Here is a 23,897-nt window from a genome sequence, read left to right as displayed (position 1 = left end):
GGAACAAGTTCACACTGTTTTAACATAAAGCACTTCCAGCTGAAGCTTGTTAGTGACTGCCTCTCGGATTAAGAAAAAAAATCCTCCCTGTGGTACATGAACTCCTATTGTTAAGACGTAAATAATCAGCTCATCCCCTAGATGGATGAGAACAAAGAACATAATAGTACACAGAGCAAAGATTAACTAAGCAAATATTGTACAACCCCATTAAAGATGAAATTTTAAAACATTTTATGTTTAAGGAGGTTTTTAGTTTTTATTTTCTTGTGAACATAGGTGCTAGTCAGAGGGAAAAAAATATTTTGGCTTTTGAATTAGGTAGACTGATTATTTTAAGCTAAAGTAAAATAAAATCCTTTAATTAGTGTCAATATGTTACATATATATGTATATGTGTGTGTGTGTAAAGACTACGGAAATACTATTCTCTTTGTAATAAGATGCTTCAGATTTTTAGTTTTGTTTCTTTATTTTTAAACCAAGGAGTAAAAACCAGAATTTATATTTTGAGGAGAAACATCAATGGAAACATGGCTAAAACTTAGAGGTAAAGTGACTGACTTTTTGTACAACTTTCTTTTTAAACTTTATTCTGTATTTCCTAGCACAAAGTCTAAATCCTCACTTTGAAAAAGAAGACCCATTTTCTAGGCTAATTTTTTTGTCAGTTGAATTTCATTCATTTGAATTTGAGCTTGATACAATAGACAACAAAAACAGCTGTGGAAAACAGTGTATACTTCCCTAAAATCTGAAAATTATTGGCAAAGGAGTATATCTTCATAGGTAATAGAAACCAAGAAGGGGAGTAATAATTTCCCCACAGAAATTTAAATTTACTTAGGTAATTAAAATGGTATTTCTTGACAATTATTATAGTGTTTCAGGAAAGACCTTTTCATATCTTTGCTTTAAAATTTTTTAATGTGTATCCTAACTTTTAATTTATTCACCTATTATATATTTTGTATGATTTATAGTCTTGAATTTTTTTGGTAAATTATATTTAATCCACAAATGTATAGGAAGTTTTGCTTTGGGATACCATTTTCAGTGTTGTCAGATAATTTCAGATTTTAAGAAATTGTGCTTTTTCCCTCCACCTTAATTTATCTTTTAAAAATTAAACCTTAAAAACAGTAATTTTATGTCTAATATAATATGCAGTTTGATTTATGAAAAGTTGAAATGTTGTAAGGTTAATAAATTCCACATTAATATTACTTTGGTAATATGAAATCTCTCATATCTGATAATTTTGTTCACAGGATTGTTGATTGTTAATTCTTAAGACTATTACCTGTATCCCTGGGGCAGGACATTTGCCTATGTTGAGATACTTCTTTATCCTTTTTGCTACAATTACATTTAAGTTTTTTCCTCTGTTTTATCTGCAGTGCCTTTGCTGCTGGGTTTCTAACCTCCAGCAGACTCACAGTATCTATCCCCTTTCATTGTGGAATGCTTTCAGAGTTGTCTTTTTACTCACTTTTCCTTATTGGTGCCTTCTTCTGTAAAGCTTTCCTTAGTCTGTCTCAATCCGATGATCTCTTCCCTATATTCTGCATCTCCCTTTGGGGTAGTGTAAGGAGTATAAGCTTTGAATTCAGTTGGCATTCAAATCCAGTGTAACTCTTACCACTATTTTAGCTCAGTGATCTTGAATATTTACTAACCTCTCTGAAGATGTTTCCTCTTCTTGAAAAAGAGCTTTATTTATAGTACCTAACTCATGGCTGTGCTGTTGTGAGGACTGAAGGAATTAAAGTGCCTAGTACAACGCCTATATCTATAGCCTGTAGATACAGATCTGTCGATGTCTATATCTCATCTATAGAGCCTGGACTCAATAACAAGTTCCACTCCCTATACTACACATTACCCATGGTCACTGATATTCAGTAGAACCGACCATTCAGGAGTGAATGCCAGTTACATATGTGTCATTCTCAGGAACTTTGAAGAGCAGTAGAAGAAAAGATAAAAGCACTGACTGGGGACTTTCGTACAGTAGTCATAGTCTTGGCAGACCACCTTCTAATATTCATGAACACCCAAAATGAAGCATTATTTTGGCTAAGCATTTTTAATATGTTAAATATTCTTAGGATTAAGTACTGAATTTAAAGTTTGTCACAACTCTAAAATGTTTTCTAGTAAACCTCTTGCATGGTATATATGTTATATTGTTTTTCATTGGGACTTTTGGATTAATAATTTGAAACATCTGCTAACATGTCCAACATATTAATTTGTTAGGGGTGACTGACTAGGGGCTGATAATGCCAGTCATCCTTTTATGATGTCTGTTTTCTCATCTGTGAAATGAGGCATTGATTTCCAAGGATTCCAGTCCTGATGGGCTAGCTCATAATTTTATTTCATAATAATTTTTATAATGGAACACTTTAGTTTTGAAGTGCATTTGGTTGCTGTAGCCTCCAAACAAAAATAAAACTTTCACCATAGGAAAAAATAGAAATAAAAGGTAGAATTTGGGGAAATGTAGCACACTGAGGTTGGGATTTACATAATAGCATTTTGCTCTAATCCTTCTATGCTTTAGAGGAGGTGATAAGTTGTACTAGCCACGGGTTTGCAACAACATTGTGATATTTTTATGGGCTCACAGCATGAAACCAGCAGCTACAAATCCTCCTTGTGGCTGAACCACGAGTCACAACTAATTATCTGGCTTTCAGTGGGAAAATCTGTAATCTATAAACTTTTTAAAAACCCGTATAGCCTCACCCCAGTGACCTATCAATATTGAAATAATATTCTCAAACTTGCCCACTTTGAGCAATATTTTATCAAGTAGTTTCTTTAAAATCCTTGTAAATAAAGGTCAAAAAATGTTTTTATTTCTGTGAGTAGGTTTAAGTATCTACTTCATAGGTACTTAAATATTTTGAGATTAAATGCCTTCTGGCAGTTTGTAAGGTCTTTCTCAAAGCCCTCTCTGTATTTTGTGTATTTTAGCAGTGTTGTTATTTTTTAATTAAAAACTTTTTTTGAGTTGCTGTAGATGCATGTGCAGTTGAAAGAAATAATAAGGGCTCTTTCTTGCTGCATGCCCTTTACCCAGTTTCACAACCAGGAAATGGCCATTGATGCGATGTACTGATCTTAATCAAATTTTCCACTTCTACATGTATTCAGTTTTGTGTCTGTCTGTGCATATTTGTTTTTTTGAAGTTTTATTCCATGTGTAGGTCTGTGCATCTCTCTCCACAGTTGATATATCAGTTCTACCATCACAAGGACCCCTCCTTTTATAACCACACCCACCTCTCTCTTGCCTGTTCCCCTTATCCCGGGCAACCACTAATCTCCACCTCTAAAATGTTTGTCATTTCAAGAGTTTGTATAAATGGAATCATGCAGTATGTAACATTTGAGATTGGCTTTTTTTTCACTCAGCATAATTAATTCCTTTGAGAGTCATCCAAATTGTTGCACGTACCAATAGTTCATTCTTTTTTTACTGCTGAGTTGTATTCCATGATATGGAATATACAGTTTGTTTAACCATTCACCCATTGAAGGATACCTGAGTTCTTTCCAGTTTTTGGTTGTCACAAATAAAACTACTATAAATGTTCATATACAGGTTTTTGTGTGAACATGCCCAGAGGGTGCAATTTCTGGGTAATATGGTAATTGCATGTTTAGTTCTGTAAGCGGTATCAGTGTTTTACTACTTCAGTGAAATACGATAACCTTACTTATGTTTAGGTTACTTTAACGTTCCCACTTTTAAAATATCATTGTCTTGATTATCAGATGGTGTCAGTATTTAATCAAATATGATTTAGAAAACTCATGAGGAGATAGTCTACTTTATCCATATTTCTGCTCTTTCTGTTGTTCTTTATTCTGTCTTGATGTTCAAGGTTCCTTCTTTTTTTAATTTCCCTTTTGTTTAAGGAACTCCATTTAGCCATGCTTCAAAGGTAGGTCTACTAGTGGCAGATTCTTTAGTTTTCCCTCATTTGAGAATGTCTTTATTTCCACTTCATTCACGAGGGATAGTTTTGCCAGATACACAACGTACAACTGCCAGCCTTTGGGCAGGACTCCTGTTCAGTCCAGGAGAGAAATAGCCTACCTGGGTAGCTTTCTGTTCTGGAATGGTTGTCAGGAGATGCTGAGCCTGGGTCACCTTGTGCTGTTGGGTGGGGATTCGTCAGACTTCCTGCCTCTACATTATTCCTCCATTCCTGGGTCCTTAAGCAGTCTGCCTTCCTCTTTCCACCTTTCAGAGTCCTTTGGTTGCTGTTTAGGTTTTTTCCAGGGTTTATAGTTTCACTTAGCAGGGAAGAACTCTAAATATGAATCTGTGCCATGTTATCTGGACCAGAAGTCCTCCTGTATTTTTTTTTTTTAATATATTTTCTTCTGGCTAGGCTTGTTGTTAGTATTTGTTTATGAAATATGTTTTAGGGTTATTTTAGCTCAATTGGGTGAAAAGCTTTCTGTAAATTGGACAGTGCTAAAAAAGATTTCAAAATATTTCAAATATATTTTGCCATTATTTAGAGAGCTTTTCCCCAACAAAGATTAAATCTTTCTAAGACATCAATTTTATAGCCTGCAAAATATTCCAGTTAATTCTTATTTGCTGGAACTAAATCACTTCCTTCATTTGGGGTCTTAACAACAGTAGTGACTCCTGTGTGTCTGTTTTCTTTGTTACTAAATTCTTGGCTGCTGCAGCAGATGAAAAAGACTCTAATTCCATCTCCATCTTATGTTTGCACATGCTCACATACAAAACTGAGTCTGGTCCTGAGTACCCTTATCGTCTACAGACTTTTGCCATATTCCTACTGACCATATCAAAATATTTAGGCATTAATGCCAGCCTGCAGATGTGACCTCATCATTTTGTCATGAACATTTAATGTTGGGCAAGGAAGTAAATCAGTATTTTCCATGATCCTATTCATCTTTGAATGCATAGTACCTAGACCAAGTCCTCAAGAGTTTCATGGATATGCAGTGGGAAATAAAAATTAGATAATTTTAAGGATTCAGTAATGGAGAGGAAGGTGGGTATTCTGGTACTCATACATGTATAGATGTAATTTTCCAAAAGTTTCATATATTTTTTCCAGAATTTTTCATCTAGGCATAAATTAATATGTTTGAGATTCAAAATGTTGAACCCATAAGTTAATCTTTGTATTTGATTTTTTCAGTTTTACTCCACATTATTTTCATAAACTGGCGAAGTACTTTTAAGTTGCTGGTATTTGTACACTGCTTTATGTAACATTCTCCTAAATTATGTATTTGTATGTTGGTTTTGTTCATATGATAAGTTCAAGGAGTAAAAGATCTTTGAAATTAGTGTTTTTTAATGTGAAAAATCACATTACAATTTAATTGTTTTCAGTTTGGTTTAGATTTGTTGTGTATAAGCTTCTCCTAAATCAGACCCTTCCCTCCCACCCCCCAACAAATTGAGCAGTCATCTTACTAATGTTTTGGAAATGCTTTTGGATTGCTACATCTTAAAGTGGTACTATATCCTTTGTGTAATTTGTGTGATTCATTTATCATGGGATCTTGGTAGAAATGAAAGTGATTCAAGGGACTGTTTCAACTTAATTGCCTTTGGTAATTTGCTGTAACTAATATGGTAAAAGTAATAAGACAGCGAGATATCTGAAAATATTCTTGAAATTCTAACTTAACTAGATTTTGTGTTTATGAAGAAAATGGAAGAAGAGTAAATATAGCATACAGTTTGGATTAAAGGATTGAATTAAATATGTGAGAGTATTTGAATCACAGGGAAGTAGAAGTTATAAGAAATAGTATAGGAAATGCCAGTGGGAAAGTAAAATGGAAGTAATGTCTTCTATATTAAAAGAAAAAGAACTACTGAAGAAATCTATTTTTAATAATAAAGGGAGATTAATCTGTGAGTTTCAAATGTCTATTACTAACCTACTTTAGCAAATGAATTCCTTGTAGAAAAATAGAAAGGAATGAAGTTAATGAGTATATTTTGCCATAGGAGACGATGTCAACTCTTTTCTATGTAGCCTCCCATTCATTAAACTTTCAGACCTACTTTCTCATCATGATCCCTACCTGTTTCTAAACTGGGAAGGAAAATGAGTTTGTCCTGACTTTCAGCAGTACTCAGTTTCCCCCAAAGACCCCATTATTCCTTGGCTGCTCATCCCTTCCTAGTAAGGGTCTCAAGCCACTCATCTTGTGAGAGATAGGAGCTCAGGGCCTGCATTCTGTCATTACTAAGTGAGCCCTTCTTTAAATCTCTTTTTAATTCTCTTTTTTCTTCATGAAGACACCTTCATCATTTGAGTGAATAGGGATATTTTGATAGCAAACCTTTGGTGGTTCTTAGTTTGGAAATGTGCCTTTTATTTCATTCTCAGTCTTAAACGATCATATTTTTTGGCCGTATGGTTCTGAGTTAACAGTTAACTTTCTTCAGTATGTTGAAAATACACCACTATTTTATGTCTTTCATCGTTTTTCTTTCTTTTTTTTTTTTTTTAGAGATTAGTTTCTGTAATCAAACCCATGTAGATAAGACCTTACATATTTAATACAGTGCGTTACCCCTGTACAAATGGAAAAAATTATGTTTAACATTTCTAGACTAATATGGCTGTTGATTTCTGTACAGTGTCAACCCAACACGGCACAACTGGGATATTTCTCCAAAGTTGAGAGCACAGCTAAAGTTTCCAAAAATTCAAATTATATATATATATGTATATAGATAGATAGATATATTTATTTATATAAAAAGACCAATAGCAGTATGTTATGCATCAATAGCACCAACAGCTTTTCCAGGTTCTGTAGTCATCTGAACAAAATTATAGAGACATCCAGCACACTCCATTAAAAAAAAAAAAAGTAAAAAAACAAAACCTGAGAAAACAGCAAATTCTGTTACTGTTGTGGTACCTGGCACCATTTTTTTAAAAAAATTAGCTTCTCAATTATCTGTCATCGTTGTTCTTAAAACAGCTGTCAGTCCAGTTGCCAGTCCTGTGAAGATAATCTGTTTTTCCTTTTCTAGCTATTTTTAAGAACTTTTTATCTTTGGTGTTCTGTACTTTCACTATGATGTGTCTAGGTATGGATTTCTTTTGATTTCTCCTTGTTTAATCTTTTTGGATGAATTTTCATCCATTGTCTTTTCAGATATTACTTCTGCCCTATTCTTTCCATCTGTTTTCCTTCTTGATCATTGATTAGAAATGTTAGATCTTCTCACTTTGTCGTTTCTATTTTTGAACCTCTTTCATATTTTTGTTTTTTAACCTCTTTAGTTTGCATTCTGTATCATTTCTTCAGAACTATCCTCATATTCCTCAGTTTTCTCTACATCTGGGTCTAATCTGCCATATAATTTTTAATTTGTTATATTTTTCATACAGGTTTTATTGGTCAATTCATTTTTTTAATCTACTTCATTTCCTGGTGAAATTGACACATTGAGTGTTTCTCCAAAGTAATTTATATATGTGTAGATTACTTTTCTTGACCTGTTCAGAAGTATTTTTTAATTAAAATATAGTTGGTTTATAATATTATGTTAGTTTCAGGTGTAGAACATGGTGATCTAATATTTTGGGGCGTTATGCTCCATTTAAAGTTATTATAAAATATTGACTATATTCCTTGTGCTGTACAATATATCCTGTAGTTTATTTTATACATAGTAGTTTTTACATAGTAGTTTATTTTATACATAGTAGTTTTTACCTTTTAATTCCCTACTCTTGTCTTGTCCCTCCCCTCTTCTCTCTCCCCACAGGTAACCATTAGTTTGTTGTCAATATTTATAAATCTCATAAAGATATTTTAAATCTGCAGATAGTTTTATTTTTTATTTTCTAAACAAGCATGGCATATTATTCAGAAAGCTATAGGATATATATATATATATATATATATGTGAAACTGTTTTCAAATAAAATATAGTGAGTTTTCAGTAAATTAATGGGCTATTAGAAAAGAAACCTATTCATTAAATTTGAAATTAAAAAATAGTGCTAATACATGGTAATAATATAAATAGTAGCTCATATTATTGAATACTAACTGTGTTACAGGCACTGTGTTAAGTTGCTTTACAGATGACCTCATTTAATGAGCACAGTACTATTTCACACATTTTTAACAACCAACTTAATTTTCTGTTTCATTTAACTTAACTCCTAAACTAGGTAAATGGGAGCACATTTATAAAAATGTTGAGTAACTTGACATTTTTTTACCTTTTCATCAACTTTACTCATATGTGCATATAAAACATTACTAAGAAAATCATGAACTTCTAGAATGACAGCTGGACGACTACACCTCCATGGTGAGCACATACTTACAGCACATACCAGATTTCCAAGTTAATGGGTAAGGATCCCTTGGTCCTGTTGGCTGGAGGCAAACTGACAGGTCTGTTCTCTTGAACATTCCCTTTTTTACAGATCATCCTCATTCTTTTAACACATTCTTTATTCAGGCAAGATTATAATACAATTTATTAGAAGTTAGCTCTCAGCTATGATCACATTTTAGTCATGCTTTTCATAAGTTTTGGAATTGTAGTTAGGAGACCTAAATCCTAGTCAAGTAAGTTTCTGTCATTATCTAGTCATTATCACTTTGGACAAGTCACTGAACATCTCGATTTCTACATTGGTTAAATTAATTATCTGAATCTAGCAATTTTTTTTAATGCTGAGGTTGGCAAACATTTTCAGTGAAAGGCCCACATGGTCAATATTTTAGGCTTTGCAGTCCAAGAGGCAAAATGGAGGATAGGATATAAGTATGTGTATAAGTAAGAGAGAAAACTCTTGTCTCACTCCACCTTGTTTGCCTGTGATGGGTCATCCCATTTTGAGGGCATGTTTTTCACTCATTTGCCATCAGCTGAAGACATTCTTGGGACAAAGAGGGAAGGGGCTTGGCAGGCAGGACAGGCAGAGTGACCACTGTGGTCAGTTTCACTCTTTGCCACAGTGGCATTCGTGTCCCTGTGCCCTCTTCTTTCCCCCTGAAGAATCCAGCTTTCTCATCAAATTTCAAAGGGTTGGTAGTATACAGACCGCATTCTGTGATATTCCCCCCCTTAAAAAAAAAATCAGAAAAATACTAGAGGAACTTTATGAGTTGAAAATTAAAGAAGAATTCTAAAATAGCTTGGGGGCCAAAGAAAAAATTAAAATGGAAATTAGAGTATAAAACTATTTCCAAGGTAATGGAGTAAAACAATAGAATGAAAAAATATTATAATTCTTATCTTTTTTCCATCTTTTTCAAGTGTTTTCTTGAATGTCTACATCTCAGTGGGGATTAATTTTTTTTTTTTTTGGCCACACCCCACGGCATGTGTGACATTAGTTCCCCCACCAGGGATCAAGCCCACGCCCCCTGCCTTGGAAGTACAGAGTCTTAACCACTGGACCACCAGGGCAGTCCTCAAAATATTATAATTCAGTTCAATGAAAGGCAAGAAAGGAATAAGAAAGACACATAGAAGAAGGAGAAATAGAAAGCTTGACATAATGTTAGTGATAAAATTTTAGAATATCTTTACAGTGAAATCAAATGGAGTATATAGTCCAGCCAAAAGGACTGTTGTTAGACTGACTATAAAAAGAAAATCACACTTCATGTTGTTTATGTGAGCAATATCTAAAGTTAAGAAAATACAAAACCTGAAAGTAAAATGATGAAAAGTACATAGGAAAAAAGATTAGCACCTAAAAGAATGCTGATATAGGTATATTAATATTAGAAAAAAACACACTTTAAGGCAAAGCCATTACTTTTGAAAAAAAGGACCATTAGATAATAATGAAAAGGTTTAATTTGCCAGCAAAACATAATTTTAAATGTATGCACCAAATAACATAGATTCAAAAATATAAAGCAAAAACTAACAATTATAAAGAGAAAAGGACAAACTTATTAGAAGGGGAGAATTTTAGTACCTCTCTCAAGTAGATAAAAAATGATGTTTATAAGATTTCAACAACACAAACAAGCTTGATCTAATAAATATATGTAGAATGGAGAGTGTAACAGCTTCAAAATACATATTCTTTTCAACACATAGAACATCTATAAAAAATGTTTTGGCACTTCTCTGGTGGCGCAGTAGTTAAGAATCCACCTGCCAGTGCAGGGGATTCAAGCCCTGGTCCGAGAAGATCCCACATGCAGCGGAGCAACTAAGCCCGTGCACCACAACTACTGAGCCTTTGCTCTGGAGCACTCGAACCACAACTGTGGAAGCCCGTGCACCTAGAGCCCTTGCTCTGCAACAGGAGAAGCCACCACAATGAGAAGCCTGCTTGCAGCAACAAGAGAAAGCCTGTGCACGGCAACGAAGACCCAGTGCAGCCAAAAATAAATAAATTTACTTAAAAAATGTTTCAAGACGTAATCTAACTTGTAACATTAGAAATTAAAGTCTTAGCCTTTTGAACGCAGAGCTTCATATTTTGATGTATTGGTACAAAATGTTTTTCTAATTGAGAAAATGTTTTATATTTGCTAAATATAGTATTTTCTATACACAAAATACTGTGGTAATCTATCCATATGTTCATTTTAAAAATTGTTAATAAAGTAATGACAGCTGACTGAACATTGCATAACAGTTTTCCCTTTGAAATTTAATGGGAGAGAGTTCCCTGGTGGTCTAGTGGTTAGGATTTGGTGCTTTCACTGCCGTGCCCAGGTTCAATCCCTGGTCAGGGAACTGAGATCCTGCAAGCTGCGTGGCGCAGCCAAAATAATAATAATAAAATTAAAAAATTGTAATGGGAAACATAGTGGAGTCTTTGCAGCATAGTACAGTGAGCAAGGACTCTTAGGTTTGAATTCTTGCTAAGCCACCTCCAGTTCTGGGATCTGAGGAAAGTTATTTAACATCTCTAAGGCTCATTTATAAAATGAGTATGATAGTGTCCACTTTGTAGGGTCAAGAGGAATAAATGAGATGCTGTGTATAGGTACTTGGTATGAAGCAAATCACTACTATTATTACTGTTTTTATTACTTAGAATGTTTACTGCATCTCAAGGTATTGATCTCAAGTTAAGTGAGCAGTTTTTTATTCCTAAGACACATGATTAGGTATTACAGATACTATAATTCTTATCCCTTATATTGCCACAGGCAGTTACAGGTCACCAAGTCTCCAGATCTTCTTGCCATTGCTGGCTTCTTTTTTCTGTTGGCCTGCAGGAGATGAGAATAAAAAATTGGGAGAAGAGAATGGGCTACTCAAAGAATTTCAGCTCTTGGGTCAGCTTTCTTTCTTGGATTTCAGAGCATTTAACACTTTTGTTGGCCTTATGCATGTGAAGTTATTTTGATTTTGACCTGTCAAAATACACTTTTGCTTTTGCCAGTATTAATCCACCTGATGTTTTCCTGACTACCTAGTTGGTGATCAGTAGGTAAAAGAAGACTAAGTCCAGGTCTGAAGGATGTATTTCTTACCTCACCAGCTACCCAGCTCTGAAAAAGGCCCACTTTCACATTTTAACTGCTCAGTTCTCAGGGGAGTACAGATTTGCTATTCTGAGCTATTTAGATAGAAACTTCCCAAAGTTTTTATGGAGAGAAGGAAGTTCCTTTGTTTATAGTTTTTAAAGGTTAGCAGTCATGTGTGTGTCATTAAATGAAATAAATTTGTCTCTAGTGGAGTCCTTAAAGATTGATCATTGGTTTAACTAAGACTTTAAGCACATGTACAGATTCGTATATACAAATTTCAAAGTAGTCATATTCTTTGCAGATGGTCTTGTGAATTCAGTTATGTATCTTTATCAAAGTATAAAATGTTTCAGAAACAAGGGCATCATGTAATCTGATTAAACCATTTTCTCATAAAAATGCTTTCTTATTTTTAGATTACCTCTTTAGTGACTCTTCAGCTATTAACCCTGGTTGGCCATGACGATCAGCTTGATGGACCAAAATACAAATGCACAGTATCTCTAGACTTCATCAGAGCTATTGCTAGGTAAGTGTAGAATAATTGTTAACTTAAATGTCTTGAATTATGTAAATGATATACTAAATATAAAAATTAATCTTCTTTCTAATGTAATGTCATTAGTCATTTAAGCAAGAAAAGGTCATTTTCGTGCCAAGAATGCATAAGTTTCACTGTAAAATGAACCCTCTCATCAAATTTACAAATGACATAAAATTGGGAGAATTACTTAACATGTTATATGGCAAAAAAATCAAGATTCTGAGAGACCTTAACAGACTGGAATAATGGTCACATAGTAGCAAGGTAGGATTTAATGGGCAGTTGACAACAAAAAACTAGTATGTACTGTAGTGTATGCAGAAGTCAAAATACAATTACACATGAAACTTATATAATGTTATAAACCATTGTTACCTCAATTAAAAACACAAAAAACAAAAAAACTCATAGGTACTAAAACAAGATGGAAGAGACCTGGCTTAAAGTCTAAGTATTTTAGATGACTGCAGGGTATTAAAAGTCTTGGTGTCTTGTTCAAGGGATATAATAGGTCTACTATGTGTTGCCATAGGCAGATCAAATGTGGTATGCTATGCTGTGCTTGGAGTTTTAAAAGGGGGCATTAACGGATGGGTACATGCCAAGGGGGCAGGAGGAGAGTAGAAGAATGAGGAACCATGTCACATCCCTGAGTGAGGGGCAAGGTGTGAGAGAAAAGGCTTAGGAAGAATATGGTAACCACCTCAAGTATTTCAGAGGCTGTCATGTGCAAAATGGATGAAACTAATTCTTGATAATTCTAGAGCATTAGAAATTCAAGGGAAGAAAGTATGTCTGTCAAAGTGAAAGCTATGTAAAAATGTAACGAGTTTCCTCATGAAGAGGTGTACTTGCTGTTAGGCAAAATGTTCCAGCCATTGTGGTTGCAACTGGATAACAGTTTGTCAGGACTTGTAGTGGAAGAGGTAGTGTGTGGGTAGTCTGGTAGGTGGCACAAGACAAGCCATAATGCAGTGTCTTCCCAACCTTTTTGAATATGATGATTCCATTTTAAAATCCTTTTGAAATTAATCATGGAAGTATTTTTGTATATTTCAAAAGTAATAATATGTAGGCATGGAACATTATTCAGCCTAAAACCAGTGCTTGATGTAGGTATGGATTTGCAGATCTCCTCTAATGAATTTTACAGTTTCTTAAAGTTTCTGAAGTCCACGGGTTGGCAGCCTCTGCCCCAAAGTCTCTTCTGAATTAAAAGTTCTGTGATACTATGAAGCAGGTATTGAGACATTTTGATGACATGTAGACTCTGAAACTTGAAATGAGGGTTTTGAAATGTGTTGTTATGATAAAACTGGGCAAACTTTTACACTGAGGAAATGGAGCAGAAACTTTTTTGGAATGCATTCCACATGACCATAAAGCAGGAACTTTCTGTTTCTAAATAATGGTATTTAAAACTCTGTATCTTAAGAGCCTCTGTCAAAGGCATAACTTTTGAATGCTGAATGTTTACTTCAGGGATTTTGCCATGACTATGTATGTGTTGAGCTGTGCCCCATCGTAATCACATGCAGGACAGGTCTGTGAGTGCCCCGTGTGAAGAATATGCAGCGAACTGAACTGAGCTGTGTGTTGCTTAATCCACAGCATCGCTGATACTAAACACATCCAGAGAAGTGCACTTCCATTTACAACCTCAGAAGGGAGCAGGAATTATTGTAGACCTGGAATTTTGCCGTAGAACTTGGGAACTCTAACTTGCTTTGTTACATGTGTTTACTCTTTCTTACTTTCCATGGGCAGTGTCCAAAGAATAGTCACCTCCCTCTTTCCACATCTGCCCTCATCCACCCTCTCATCCCAGTGATGTTATTGTGCTTCTTTTCTGATGATTTAACCTGCCATTTTTTCCCTCCCTCCCCGATCCTTTTATCTTTCCCTAATATTCGTCACTGCCTTAATGAAAACCTGATTCTTACCTGGAGATACTGCTTTTTTCCCTAGAGTTATCTCTAGTGGTAGCTTCTTACTTTCTCAAACCCCAGTCCCTGAGGGTTGGATGCTCTTTAAGTGCTATCCTTTTTTCTTGTTGCCATTTCTAGATTGTTACTTTCCCCCAGTTTCTTGTGAAAATGTGGGTTTCTTTGAGACTGTTGCAATCTGGCTCTATTTTCCTGTTCTCCTTATGACTGATGATCTTCTACCAGCCTCCCAGCCATTCCACCTCATGGATTGAACAGTAGAGCATGTGGTTCATAGACTTCTTTTCAACCTAGATTCCTGACTCTATTCAAACCACAAGTCCTCATGTCTGTCTTCACTCTGTTGAGCATTCACTGTCTCAGAGAGCTAAATCGAGACTATCAATTGAGAACTTCTTCAGCTGCCTCCATTGGTGCCCATCTTCTGTCTTTCCTGTATCAGTAGGTTGGGATCCTCTTACTGTCGAAGGTGGATTCTTCCACTTCTGCTCTGAATTCCATCTCCTCCCTTTGCCCAGAACCTTTTGCAGTCCTCAGACTATCTGTTTTTTTTTCAGGCGCCCAACACGGCCGACCTCTCTCTGTCTCTCAGAACTCTCTTCTCCTAGAGCCCATGATTCGAGTCTTCTGGTTTTCATATTTATTCTTTGGCTGTTTCTTCTAAAGCTCATTTGCCAGCGTATCCTATCCACCTGACCTTTAAATGTAGCTGGTCCTTGAGGCTTGGCTCTTTTTTTCTTTTCATATTATATTTTTTCCTGGGTAATTGTAGCTTTACCCCTGCTTCAACAACTATCTATGCACTAATCTTACTCCCCAGTTTTTAAAGGCCAGACCTTTTTCTAATATTCTTGACCTTTACTGGGTGTTTCCCACCTATATCAATGTATTTCCAAAACTGAACTCAGGAGCTCCTACCTCTGCTTCTGGCTGCCAGCAAAAAGGGAGCGATGCAGCTTTCTTCCAGTGTTCCCTGGTTCAGCAGTTAGCACTGCAGTCTGCCGTGTTGCACGGGCCTGAAACCTGGGAGTTATTTTTGACATTTCTCACTCCCACACTCGCAGTATCCAAGCATTAGTCCTTTTGAGCCTGTTGAGTCCCTCCTATTGTATCTCAAATTCATTCACTTTTGTCATTTGTTATGTTAGCCCTCTAGACCAGGCCACCATCATCTCTTCTCTGGTAGCTTCCTAATTGGTCTTCTGTCTATTCTTATTCCCTTATGATTTGTTGTCCACACTATTGCCAGAATGATCTTATAAAAATTTAATATCACCTTCCTACTTAAAAGTCTTTAATATCAATAGTTTCCCATAACTCTTAGGATAAAAGACAGAATGTTTAAAATAGCCGGCGAGGCCCCAGTGACCTGGCCCCGGCCTTTACACCCAGCCACGCCTGCCACGCACATCTTCTCTCCTAGGTATTTGTACTTTAACCTCTCTGGCTGCTTTCAGTTCTTCATATACACCATTCATTGCATATGCAGCACTTCCCAACTCCTCCTCTCCTTTATCTAGCTAACTGCTGCGTAACCTTTAGATTTCAGTTTAAATGTCTCTTCCTTGAAGAAGCCATCTCAGACATACAATGACCTCCCATTGCTCACGCCTGCACACACACACTATAAACAGTTATACAGGTCCCCTTATCTTCTGAGACTTATCATTATTTTACGTAAATAATTAATTCAGTCATTAGAACTTCCTCCCTACAGTATAAGTCCATGAAACTCAGCAGAGACTGTGTAAGTCATTGCCTTACTCAAACCCAGCACAAGACTCTAAACTTAATATATGCCAAGTGTCCAAAGTATTGCATGTTTTTTAAAAATCATGATTAGCAGTAAAATTTCAGATGAAAGGGAACGATTGTGGACTTGACTCTGGGGGCGGCAAGAAGAAGGGAGCTCCTAAGGAGACAGAGTTTCATTCCAAATTGAGGTTTGGTGGAGATCACAGATCCCGAGGATAGTTAGCAAAGATGAAGTAGGTAGCCCTAGTTCCAGACACCCATGCCAGAGAATGAACAATTAGATCACAGGACACAACCTGAATATCCAAAGTAAGGGAATGGATCAGTAATTTATTATATATTCTTACAAAGAAACCATTGTGCGGTTATTTAAAAATCATAATTTTGAAGGATAAAAACACAGGAAAACACTCATGATACAAGCTTAAGTAGATAAAACAGTGATATAAAAAGTTGTATATTATACAAGAAAGGTAGAAAAACCTAAGGCAAGGGAGTAATGGTCAAAATTGTCAGTTGCTGCCAAGAAATCAGGCCGAGTCTATCCGATTTAATGGTAAAGCAGTCATTTGTAACTTTATCAAGAACACTTTCAGGGATACAGTGGGGTAGAAGTCAGGTTATAGGGCATTTAAGTAGTATTTATAAGAAACTTGAGGCAGTAAATAGAATGCTTTTTATTCACTTAAGATTTATTGTGTTGTCCATTATAATCCCTATGCTAGGCTTTGGGGATCTAGCAAGAAGTATAACAGATTTGTATCCTTTCCTCATGTGCCTACATTCTAGAATGTTTTTGCTATAAAGAGGAAGAGTTACCTACTAAACAGATTGTGGGGTTGTGAGCAGTTAATTATTTTTTAAAGATTTGAGCATATTTAAATGCTTATAGGAAAGAACTCGTAGAGAAGGAGAGTTAATGATACAAAAGAGAGGTATTAACTTAAAGCACAAAGTCCTTGAAAAGGTGTAGAACATGGGATTTAGAAACATTAGTTAAAGAAATGGGCCTTGATGAGAGAGGGGAATCCCTTTGCATTGTAACAAGAGGAAAAGGTGGGTTCAGATGGAGGTGAATTGGGAGATTTGGTGGCAAGAAGTTGAAGGAGGTCTGATCTGATGTCTTCTATTTTGCCTGTAAAGGAGGAGGCAATATTGAGACTAAAGACAGAAGTACTAGCAGTTTGAGAGGAATATGGATATTTGAAATAGCTGCTGTGGGGAATGGGAGAAAGTGCTGACAAGGAAAGCAACCTGATGCTAGTGTTGAGGGCCCAGTTGAGGTTCCTGACCTTGAATTTACAGTGGCAGCAATCTGTGAAACTTGTGATCTTCTCCAACAGCATTCCATATGCCAGGTACTGGGACAGCAAAGGGCTGTAATTGAAATCACATAGGATTGGGGTTTTGCCAGGTGAATTCAGTGGATGCTAGCAAATGAATGCTTGAAGTGACAAACCATGGAGTCTAAGCTAGGAAGGGAAGGAAGGAAGTAAAGCCAGTAGAGGGCTAATAGTTCACTGCCTGGCACATAATACTCAGTAATTATTTGTAGATCAGGAGAAAGCGAAGAGAGGTTTGTGAACTAGTTGTCTCCACTGGAGGTAAGAGAGAAGGATAGTGTGCAGTGAAGTCAGTAAAGCTGAGGCAGATCTTGGGATGGAGAGGAAGACTAAACTGGGTGCTGCATTATTAGCTGACTAAGAGGTGGTGACATGGGGATAAAGAGTGGTTAGTGGAACGGTCTGAGACTCAGAGAAGCAGAGTTTTTTGCACAGGGACACCAAGCCCACCTGCCAGGACTGCCTGGGCTACAGTAGAGTCTAACCTCACTGGAAAGATCTGAAGAAGAGGCTTGGTGCTTCAGGGGGAACCAACTTTCAGTTAAGCCTGGGAGAGGAGAAAAACCATTCATTCATGGAAGAGGTAGAGGACATAGAGAATGTTCTTGACCAAGGAACAGTGGAAAGATTTGGACAGAGAAGCATTAGGAGGCTGGTTCCAGAAAGGAGCACAGAATATGGAGGTAGAGTATGGGAGAGGACAGATGACAAGAAGTGTATTAAATATTGTCCCTGGGTTGTTCTTAATGTTAACGGTAGTTAAAGTTTCTAATTTTTTCCCTCCACAGTCAGTGGGTAGACACTACAAAATAACCTACGATTGCAACTTAAAGTTCTATGATTGCAAATTGTCCGAAGGACCAAGCTAAAAATGAAAAACTCAAACTGCCTACAAAAGTAAAAGGAAATAAAACAGTATCCCATGAGAAAAAAGTATTTCAGTGTAGTAAAAGCATCAACAAAGTGAAATAAAAGGATAAAGGCAAAATTAAATCCTTAGATATGTGCCATGTAATTAACTTGTATTAAAGTATTCTAAATTCTGGTTTAAGAATTACTCCTAGGCAGAGTGCCACCAACATTATTTTTGTTTATCCTATTTCTTTCTAGATGCTTACTTTAGAAAAAAATTATTTGTGTTCTATGAGAGAGAGAATCTCCTGTAGTGTTTAAAAACTCTTTGGAATGTGTGATTTAAGTTTTGATGTTGCCCTGTGGTTATTCTATCAAATTCTGCTGTGTCTTAAAATAATATATGTGGGGATCAGTTGGGTAAGTCACCTGTTTATACTGGGGGATGGAAGGATGATAGAGAAAGATAGTCATACATCTTGGGCAGTAAATGTTTCTTAGAGGAATGATCTTACATATTCATTTCACAATTAATTTAGTTTTTTTAAAAGCCCCAAAATCTTAACTGTATGATTCAGTTTGCTTGAGTACTTCTCAGTGGTAAAGCAGAGAAATGGAATGTAGTGAACCTTTAAATGCTTAGTGTTTTTAGTGTAAATTGCTTAGTATTTTTAAGTCAGTCCATTCGTTCTAAAAAGAAAAATTTATTGCATAAACTATGCTGCATTGTTAAATAGATTATTAGATAAGATGAAGGAGTCCTACCACTAACAAATCACAGTATTTTCATTTGTTTATGTTCTAGTACTAGTCCATTATACAAACATTTCTCTGTAGCTATCACAACATAGTTGAAATTCTCTTTTCTCCTTACCTCTCTTAATATTGTAGTTACGGCTTCATATTGATCATTTTGTATGGCTTTGTAATAGTCTATCAAATAATGCCTTCTGGTCCCATAGTGTTAGAATTTTAATTGTTTTCATCTTAGCCTCTTCTAAACTTTTTCTTTTCCACTGAATGCCAAAAAAAAAAAGAGAGAGAGAAAGAAAAAAATCCAAAAGACAATAAAACTTAACATTAACATTAAGTTCACTTTACCTTGTCACTTTAGGTTTATAACCTTAAGACCCAAATTCATTGTGGGGAAATGTGCCTGGAGAGATATACAAATTCAACCTGCCTTTTTACTACCTGTGTTTAAAAATAGCCTACTATGTCTGTTTTCTTCTAAAATCCTCTTAAAAAGATCTTTTCAACCAATCATGAAAAATCTTTTCATGATTTTTTAAAAAATGATTTGTTAGTGGTACCTTGTTACTAGTAAATTTGGTGGGGCTCTAGAGTTGAATGAAAGAAAAGCACGTAAAAATAAACAGCTTTATGATATAATAACCATACCTTTTGTGTCTTTATGCCTGAGATAAGTTTTTATTTTAGTAACTATTTTTAGTTGTTTTATTACTGCTAATGATAACAGAATTGTTTTGGCAGTGTTTTTATACAATTTGGAAAGTTTTAGTGTTCTTCTAAGAGACACTGTTGTAATGAAACAAAGTACTCTTCATTCCATCATTAGGTACCACAATAGCCATAGCATCTCATTTGAGCTATTTTAAAATGTGTTTTCATAAGCAGTATCTATAGTTCCCCATTCCAGATTTTTAAAAATATTTGATATGTCAGTCATTTGCTTAGAAACTTTTTTAGAAAGTATATTACAAAGTGATAGGCAAAAACAATAATTGATGATGGTTTAATAAGTAAGAGCATGCAATTAGTGCATCTTTAAAGGCTGTTCTCACATGGATGATTATTTTTGTAGAATTGAATACTTTAAGGCTTTAATTTTATACTTATTGCTAGATCATTATATCTAATTATTTTGACCATTTATTCAAATAATAAACCTCCAAGTCTGAATATTTATAGTGAAGAATGAGTTTAGAGAAAGGAAAATAATTATATGTCTCTGTCTCCTGCTATTTTATTCTGCCTGCCATCAGAGTACAAAAATATACATTCACATCGTCTGTTTGTTGTATCGTATTCTTGTATGATACAGATTTAGTTACAATACACACACAGGTCAGCCAATGTTAAAAGACTGAAAAGAATGAAAACTAAAAATGAGGACAGATGAGCTATGCATTATGTAATGATAAAACAGGTGTTTTGGAAGATAAACAATGTTCAAAAGCAAAGAAGATTTAGATACTTCTGCATCTCTAATTACTTTATTCTGGTTATTAGACAAAAAGCAAATAGCTTTCAGATGAAATCCAAACTTTCTGTAGTATAACTGAAATACAAAATGTTGGATAATTCTAACTTCGTTTCCTTTTTTTAGAAAAGCAAACTTTATGCGTTGGGGAGAAAAACTTTTTAAAGAAACTGTTCCTAGTGACATTTTAAAAAATAATGTCAGTTCTATCATGATGCTTTTGACAGTATCTTAGGATTGTTTAGCAATAGTTGTGAATTATTTTGCATGTGATTCTCAGAATCATACGTACAAAGCTGAGCAGTCTAGGAGGTGAGGATGCTAACATACTATCTGTTTTTGTTTATAGGACGGTGAACTTTGACATAATAAAATACTTGTATGATTTCTTGTGAAAACAAGCTTCAAAGCCATATGGACACTGTGACAATGACTAAGCCAAGCTGTGTTCATCCAGCTACTCAGTTGGCCAGGGAGAGGAGTTCTTTGGCTCTATTGGATTTGTCCAGACAGGTGCTGGCCCAGCATGGAATCTGATGAAAATACTCTGATTGGTCTGGGTGAATGTGAGCAGAAGACTATTTACCAGGGACCCTGGAGTATTTGGAAGGAACGTGTTAATTATAAACAGCAGGGTTTGAGCACAATCTGTTCTACTCTTAATGATGTTATCTTAACACTGAAATTGCCTGAAACCCATTTACTTAGGACTACATTTTACTCTGTGAACTATCCCCTGCACTTTGAACGTGCCAGCAGCCCTTGTATATAAGCCCAGTCTTCTCACTTCCTCTCCACAGGAGCCTCTGCAGTTGCTTGCCAAAGCAGATTTTCCTAAGGCCACCACTTTAAAAAAACATAGTTGCAAAATATAATAAGTAGAAGTTTTTTGGTTTTTTTTAAGATCCAAGCTTGTATATGCTTAGCTTTCACCCTGATTTTCTCAAAAGGCAAGGTAGTTTGATCAGATATAGGGCAGCTTTCCACCTCTAAGCCTACTTGATAACTGAAGTATGCTTAGGTGAGGTTTATCTGGTCACTTTTGCAATTAACTACCCAACATAGCTTTTTAATCGGCATGATGGTTTTCTTTCCTTTTTTTTGATCATTGGCCTTTAATAGTTCCACAATAAAATTTTTTCCTGTTATATCAGTTATGAACCTTGGGTCTGATTTTCTTGTCTATTCATATTTTTTAAGACTTTTTTGTTAGCATGTAAACGCTTGAAAATTATTTAGAGCCGATTTAAAGTGCTTAATTACGGAGCCTAGTTTAAATTTCAGTTGCATTTTATTCTTTCATTCTTTTTTTGAAGAAAAATTCTCACAATAGGCACCCCCAAATAGGAAGCCTTTTAATGTAGTGACGGACACTTTCTGGATCAAAGAAAACGAGTGGTTGTCTACTTGCATTTATTTAGAGGTACTGAGTAGGGGGAGAAGGAATGAAATTCCTTTTTGTCTGCCTACACAGCATAGCATGGAGCACCCTCACCCTGTGTCTCTTGTCCCATGGAAGATGGTGAAATTTTGTGTTCCACAGATGTTTGTAGAAGCCAGGACCAGGGGAAAGCCGTGTGCATTGCAAATTCAGGCTTAGGCTTACTGCACGTAGAAATCTGTGTATCATTCAAGTAGAAGGCAGTTTGAGTAGCTGATTCAAGGAAGGGCAATGCCACTTCGGGGATTTTCAGCCCCTCATAGTTTGCTATAAAGTGGCAGGTCTACTGTGCAGCTTTCCTGGATAGCCTGGGACCAATCTGCCTTTTGAGGGAAGAACTGGAATATGAGGGGGGGACAAAGATTGTCAAATAGGGAACTGGGAAGACAGAAAGGAGGCAGGGTTTCCTGTCTGTGACTCTCCCTGCCTTCGCACTGCTGGCCACCTGTCCCCCGCCCAGCACCTTGCTTCTCTTGTACTGCCCCACACTGTGCCACCAGCCCTATGTATGGCTTCCCTGCAAAGCACCTTGTAACCAGATTTTCCCTGCCTCTGACTGGGCCATGAGAACTTTATGTTTTGTAATTTACTTACTAATGGCTTGCTAAGTGACTCACTAACTAACTTGATTAATTTATTTAAATGAAGACTAACAGAGCTTAATGTGGATATTAGCATTTTAACAAGGGTCATCTGTAAATGAGTTTTCTAATTGGAAGATATAAATCTCCAATTAGAGGAGGGAATCGAATGATGAGAATGATTCTGGCTGGTGGGCCAGATATTTCTCTTAAGAGAGGAGGTACCTAAATTATATTAAGCATCTATTCTACCTAGATCTAAAAATGATTTAGGTGGTAGAAGAACAAAGTTACCAGGCTGTGGGAGTTTAGATTTTTTATACATGGTTGATCCTCCATTTAAAAAATGTCTTCTTTCCATTACCATGACTCAGATATACATAGTAAGGTGGAGACCTTATTCCCCCTCTTATTTTCAAGTCAGTTTCAATCCCTGAATCAGTCTTCATTGCTGAAATAGTTCCTTTTCAGTAACTCTGGAAGGGATTCTGATCCAACAAGTCTCTTTTCATTAAGCCCTAAAAAGTCAAAAGGGTCAAATCTCTAGGGCAGCAGTTAAGAGCTGGGGCTCTTGAGTCAGACTACCTTTGTCAAATACCAGTTGTATTTCTAGGAGCTGTGTGATGTCAGGTAAATTATTGAATCTCTCTGTGCCTCTTGTTTTCTCACCTATACAATGGAAAGTAGAACTTCCCTCATGCAGCTGTTTAGAGAATTAATAAATAAGTTGATATATTTAAGGTGGTAGATCTCAACTGGAGGCAGTTTTGCCCACCAGAGAGTATTTAGCAATTTCTGGAGACATTTTTGGTTGTCACAACTGGGTGTGGGGTAGGGGAGGGTAGAGACCTAGGATGCTCCTAGCCATCCTAAATGCATGTCCCACAACAGAATTATCTGGTCCAAAGTATCAGTAGTGCCAAGGTTGAGAAACCCCGATCTAAGTAAGGTAACTTGACATTTTGTAAGTGCTCAGTAAATGTTAGCTATTATTTTTATCATGAAATATTTGTGACCTTGAAAGGAGTTAAGTGACAGAATGTGACAGCATCTCAACTAAATAGAGAAGAGGTACTCTTACCTAATCCTATCTAGGAAACTTCTTGTTAAAATTTTTTGAATTATTCAAACGGACGCAATACCTTGGATGTTTATTTTTAGAATTGAATGATTTTCTTCTGGGTTCTAATTCACATGTAGGTTTCATTACTTATTTTTCAGGATCTTGTTGAATAGTCAAAAGCATGAACTGAGAATGTTCAATCAGAGAGCAGGTGACTGAGGAGTTACATTGTTTGCCCTCAAGGTGTGATGGCTGTATTAGTTAACCAACAACTGTTTAACGTAATTAAGGTGGTCTGGAGCAAGGAAAGCTCAGCATAAGAAGAAGCCTCCTTTGTTACTCCAAGGTATGCCCTACTCTGCTTGTACTATGCAAAGAAAAGAAAAGTAATGGACCAAGTCCAGGAATAATGCATCCCTTATCACATTAAGTACTCAGAGAGTCTCTAAAATCGTAGGTGAAATGCCACAACTGCCCAAGTATGTGACCAGGACTGTAATAGCATCCTCTACTTTTACCTGAAGTCTCACACTGTTGAGTACCATAGTTGCATCTTATGCCTTTTTCCATGAGCAGAGACTTAGATTGGAGGTAATTAACCAGAGGTTGATATTATTCAGCTTCATCCCCTACA

At 36.0% G+C, this 23,897-nt stretch overlaps 1 protein-coding gene across 1 annotated transcript in view; it reads left to right on the top strand.

Moving 5' to 3' along the window:
• Positions 1 to 21,326, top strand: part of ORC5 (origin recognition complex subunit 5) — a 72,737-nt gene extending 51,411 nt beyond the window's left edge. The window contains exons 13-14 of the mRNA XM_059074548.2: positions 11,931 to 12,043; positions 20,528 to 21,326. Coding sequence (XP_058930531.1) covers positions 11,931 to 12,043; positions 20,528 to 20,573 — 159 coding nt within the window. The 3' untranslated portion in view covers positions 20,574 to 21,326. The remainder of the gene's footprint in view (positions 1 to 11,930; positions 12,044 to 20,527) is intronic.
• Positions 21,327 to 23,897: the final 2,571 nt, after the last annotated feature.

Source organism: Kogia breviceps, chromosome 9 (assembly GCF_026419965.1).
Source record: "Kogia breviceps isolate mKogBre1 chromosome 9, mKogBre1 haplotype 1, whole genome shotgun sequence".
NCBI lineage: Eukaryota > Metazoa > Chordata > Mammalia > Artiodactyla > Physeteridae > Kogia > Kogia breviceps.
This window is presented reverse-complemented; position numbering and strand designations above follow the sequence as displayed.